General features: G+C 50.1%; 1 protein-coding gene across 1 annotated transcript in view; it reads right to left on the bottom strand.

Annotated features, from left to right (window-relative positions):
• PRPH2 (peripherin 2 (retinal degeneration, slow)) overlaps window positions 1–5,519 on the bottom strand; it is a 17,834-nt gene that overhangs the window by 3,138 nt on the left and 9,177 nt on the right. The window contains exon 2 of the mRNA XM_006776344.2: window positions 3,071–3,317. Coding sequence (XP_006776407.1) covers window positions 3,071–3,317 — 247 coding nt within the window. The remainder of the gene's footprint in view (window positions 1–3,070; window positions 3,318–5,519) is intronic.

Here is a 5,519-nt window from a genome sequence, read left to right on the forward strand (position 1 = left end):
TGTTGGGCTTTGGAGGGAGGGGAGCAGAGGGAGGGGGTAAGGGGGAAAGATCAACCAAAGGACTTACATGCAGGCATATAGGCCTAACCAATGGACACGGACAACGGGGGGGGAGGGCAAGAGTGGGGGATGGGGGTAGAGGGTAACGTGGGGACAAGGACACATATGTAATTTCTTAATCAATAAAAAATATATTTAAAAAAAAAATTTTCCTTTTCTGCAAACAATATGCTATGTGGTTTTCTCTACTTCTGTTATCTTCAGTAGTGTGGGGGTGAGTGGGTGGTTTGTTTGGGTTTGTTCACTAGTCGTCACTGGGGCAGACACTGGTGCCAAAACATCTAGGGTCCGAGCCCAGCTCTGGCACTTAGCCATGTGATGAGGAAACCTGTTTACTCATCTGGTTTGCAGGTTTTCAGATCAGTATCGCCTGCCCCGTGTGTGTGCTGGGGCACTTCAGTGTGTGGAGGCCGTGGCGCCTGGTGCACAGAGAGGGTGAACAGAGGTGTCGGCTGTAATCGGTTATTAGAGTGGTGAGTGTTGTTTTCAGCTGTCTGTTGCATTGTGTTAGCCACCCGTTTCTACACAATCCTGGTTTGCTCTCACATACTTCTCCTTTTAGGGTACAGCAAACTCTGTGAGGGGACTAGGCTGGCTAATGGAGAGCATCCGCCCCCCGAGGCAGCGGTGACCTTGTTCCATCTCGTTCACCCAGTGAATTGCCCTGGAACCGCACTGGCTGGTGGAGGGCCTCGGTAAACATCTGCTGAATGAATGCTGTGGGGCAGCAATTTTCAACCCACATGTTGCAAGAATGTATAAAACATGCTGTGACATCGACTATTCGATCAGGGGCACTGACCTCTTTCCCCGTAGATTATCAAATAAAAAAATGACAACATCTACACAACCATCGTTGTCTGGTGTGAGTGAATCAAAATTACACTTTTTTGCAAGCAAGAGAGGAAGGACTTCCAATTCGGACCAGACTGTTTGAATTCCAAAAATAAAATTGGAGCGCAGTTTATGTGTGCCATGAGATGAAAAAGATTGAAAATGGCTACACTGGGAGCATTTTATAATTATGGTAGATGATAACAATAACTAATAGAGTTTAAGTTATCGTTATGGTCCACTGAGAGTTTAATGGTTTTAGCAGTGGGCACACACCTCTTCCTGAAGTCCTCTTCCTGCCCGTACCCACTGTGGCCCCTCCTGCTTTCCTGAAGGCGGCCCACGCTGCACTGAGTTTTGCACTTGGCAATGGTTCCCTTAGGTTCACGGCTCAGATGTCATCTGCTAACTGGGTTGTGAAGTCCGGGAGGGCAAGGCTCAGGGCAGCATCCTGTCTTAACCCAGCCACCCCTGTGCCCATCACAAAGCTCTGCCCACTGAAGACTCAAGTGAAGGTCAGGGGCATTCGAGCCCCTGTCCACAGGGAGCTGGTTCCTGGAAAGGTGCTGCACTGAGAGGCAGCCAGTGGAGCCCAGCCTTCCAGCAGTAAGCTTCTCTCCCAATTCTACCCACTGTTCCCAGGACTCTGCCTCAACATTACAGGAAGCCCTCCCTCCCCCCTCCCCCCACCTCAGGGAGCACAGCCCCTCTCGGTAACTGGCTAGTGGGGTGTCAGCCAAGGGCACCACTGCATGAGAATTCCCATAGACTGAGAGACTGAAGGAACCGTTCGGTGAATCTTCTCTGACAGAAAATTCCCCACCCAATGTTTCTGATTTTGTACACTTGGAATTTGGAGTCTGGATTTTCTCTGTGCCGCCATGGTCTGCCACGCATTAACCTTTTGCGCTCCAACATCGAGGCTGACTCGACAGGCCAGGCGCTAGTAGCAGGTCCAACTTCAAGCTGAGTTGGTGATTGAGCCAATTAGCAATTTCCGCCAGGGAACATTTTTTTTATCAAATAAAAAAATGACAACATCTACACAACCATCGTTGTCTGGTGTGAGTGAATCAAAATTACACTTTTTTGCAAGCAAGAGAGGAAGGACTTCCAATTCGGACCAGACTGTTTGAATTCCAAAATTAAAATTGGAGCGCAAAGTGTTAATGCACACCCCATTCAGCACCCAGGACAGCGCCCAGAGCATGATAGGTTTGTGAAATCTTTTCAATAAAGGAATTCACTGAGGGCTTAATACATGCCAAGCCCTGTGGCTACAGAGAGGAATTCAGCCTTACAGCCGAGATAGATGAAGCCACAAATAATTAGAATATCAGGTAAACAGTGATCGACATCTCAAAAGAAGCCTGAATCCAAAGCGCTCGCATTTGCTGAGTGTTCACCCATATCTGGTCAGTGGCCCCCGAGCTAAGTGCTGTCAGCTCCCTATAACAGAGAGGTGAGGTACTTTCCAAGGCCTCAGACCAAAACGTGGAGGCACAGGCCGCACCTCTAACACATGCAAAGTGAAAGCAGCCAAACCAAAGGCCGCCTAATACATGATTCCATCCATATGAAGTGCCCAGAATAGGTAAGTCCACAAGGACAGACCACAGAATGGGGGCTACCTGGGGCGTGGGCTGGGGGATGCCCTGTGTTCACTTAAAATGGTTGCTTTTATGTCCTATGAATTTCACCTCCATAAATTATTTTTTAAGCAACAGGACAGAAACAAACAAATGGAAAGTGGAGGTGTTAGCCTTCCTGACCCGCAGCCAGGCAGAGGACTGGCTCCAAGGAGGGAGGGAGGGAGGGAGGGAGGAAGGCATGTGCTCCAGGCCCAGTTTCTTCCCTAGAAATCCAAATAGACCCTGGCTGGTTGCTCAGAGCGTCAGCCTATGGACCGAAGGGTTGTGGGTTCAATTCCTGGTCAAGAGCACGTACTTTGGTTGCGGGTTCGATTCCTGACCCTGGTCAGGGCAGATGCGGGAGGCAGCCAATCAATGTGTCTCTCTCACGTTGATGTTTCTCTCCCCCCGCCCCCACTCTGTCTAAAAATCAATGGGAAAAATATCCTCAGGTGAGGATTAAAAAAATGAAAATAGAATACAGTAAATCCAAATGGCAGATGGCTCCCTTTTCCCGTGCCCCCCACCCCAGGCCAGGAGCCTACGTCAAAGAGCCAGACGAGGAGCGTGACGGCGCCCATGGAGTTCATGAGGCTGCTGTAGTAGCCCAGCAGGACGGCCCTGCAGCCTCGCACCCACAGGTTGAGCTCCTCCGTCTGGTGGTCATAGCTGTAGTGCGCCGAGTTGTTGGTGAGCTGGTACTGGATGCAGGGCCGCGGCGAGTTGGGGTTGCAGCAGCTAAAGGGGACACCGTCCACCAGGTACCTCCCATCCACGTTGCTCTTGATGCGGCTGGAGGAAAAATAAACAACTTGAGAGGGCTTCGAGGACTTTTCACCCGGCGCCAGTTCCTCCCGGCCCCGCCACAGTCCCATTCATTCATGCATCGGCTCTCTCGGTCATATTTGCTGTGCACAGACTATGTGCCGGCTAGTTGGTGTTCTAGGCACTGAAGATGGAGCAGTGACCCCCGGGAGCCGGTGCCCCTGCCTTGCTGGAACTGATGTTCTGGAGCAGGGGTGGGGAACCTTTTTTTGGCCAAGGGCCATTTGGGTATTTATAACATCATTTGCGGGCCATACAAAATTATCAACTTAAAAATTAGCCTAGCCGGTTTGACTCCGTGGATAGTGTCGGACTGGGGACTGAGAGGTCCCGAGTTTGATTCTGATCAAGGTCACATGCCCAGGTTGTGGGCCTAGTTCCCAGTGTGGGATGTGCAGGAAGCAGCCGATCAATGATTCTCTCCCATCATTGATGTTTTCATCTCTCTCCCTCTCCTTCTCTGAAATCAATAAAAACATACTTTTTTTAAAAAGAAAGTTATTTTTAAAAATCAGCCTGTTATATGTGGTCAAACATTTAATTAACTCACCCCTAATGCCTGGGCAGGGCCAGACCAAACGATTTCCCGGGCCTTAGCCCACAGCTGGACGCTCCCCGCCCCTGCTCAAGAGGATTGAGATTGGGGAAGGTAGAGGTCATCCATCGTCCCTGGCAGGCAGTGATCTCTTAGCACCATGGCCGGCCGGTCAGAGCAACAGGAGGGCAGGGCGCTGCCTTGTATTCGTGACCATCAGACTTCAGCCCCCGGCCCTCTCTCCAACTTCATCTCCCCCTTTGGGACCGAGACCCCCTCTGGCCAGATCAGTTCTTCCCGACAGATGTGTCAGGGCCCGTGCAGGGGATGAGGCTTGCCCCTCGCTTTGCTCACCGTTTGCTCACCGTCCACATGAACTCTGTCAGCTGGGTGGGCACTCCTTACTCACCTGACGGGTGCACCCACTTAACTCCGCATTTCTGTGTTTCTGTATGTACTGGGTTGGAGCACACCGTACGTTCGGGTGGGTTCAGATTCAAGAGGAGACGTCTCTATAGTGAGGGGTCCCCCCGCCCCATCAGGCGGGCTGGCTGTGCCCTCCCTGACCAGGTCTGTATGTGTCGAACGCCATTGAGATTTGCGCACCTGACTGTTTGCGTGTTATCTTGAGTAAAAAAAAAATTGTTTAAGTTGCTCATGAACAGTGCATTCCATATAGTAGCAGACTTTTACAACCAAGAACAGAAAGCCTGTAATTGTTTAACATAGGAATCGTGTTCAACAGTATTCACTGAACTGATCACTGCACTCTACAAAAGGACCTTCGCCCGACCTTCGGCCGGGGAGCTCCGTCTGTCAGAGCATCATCCCAGGACGCCAAGGTTGTGTTGGATCCCCAGCCAGAGCACTTGCAAGAATCGACCAATGAATGCATAAATAGGTGGAAGAACAAATCAGTGTTTCTCCCCTTCCTCTCCCTCTCTAAAGTCAATAACTAAAAATATATATATATATTAAAAATAAAGACAATATAAGTAGATTTTCATATTTAGCTTCTAAGTAAAATCTCCTTCGTGCACTAAAACTCCCCCTCATTCTCGTCCCTCCAGTCCCCCCACTATGGCCAACGTGTCTGACCCTTTGGGGAGGCTTCATGCAGGGACAAGCAAACACGGGTTCCATAAATGTTACTCTTCCTGGTTTGCTTTTTTTTTTTAACCTAAGTGGCAGCATTATATGCTACTGGTTTTGTTTTTTCCTAAAGAGTGAAAGGGAGGGAGGGAGAGAGAGAGAAACATCGATGTGAGAGAGACACAGCGATGAGTTGCCTTCCACATACACCCTGACCAGTGGCCAGGGACCCAGTCTGCAACCGAGGTATGTGCCTTTGGCTGGAATCGAACCCAGGACCCTTCACTCCAGAGGCTGATGTTCTATCCACTGAGCCAAACCGGCTACAGCTATCCTACTGTCTTTACCCTTAACAATGTCTTGAGATGATTTATATCTGCCAGTGGAGAGTGTGCTCAGGTGTTGGGTGAGCTGTATGGTGTCCCCACTGTGCAGATGGTTCCTGGGGCACTGTGCAGTTCCCGTGGGGGGCGCTTGGGGTTTCCTAGTCTCCTGTTAATACAAACACGCACATGTCGTCCTGCATGTATAAATTTATCTAG

The sequence above is a fragment of the Myotis davidii genome, unplaced genomic scaffold (assembly GCF_000327345.1).
Source record: "Myotis davidii unplaced genomic scaffold, ASM32734v1 scaffold167, whole genome shotgun sequence".
Classification (NCBI taxonomy): domain Eukaryota; kingdom Metazoa; phylum Chordata; class Mammalia; order Chiroptera; family Vespertilionidae; genus Myotis; species Myotis davidii.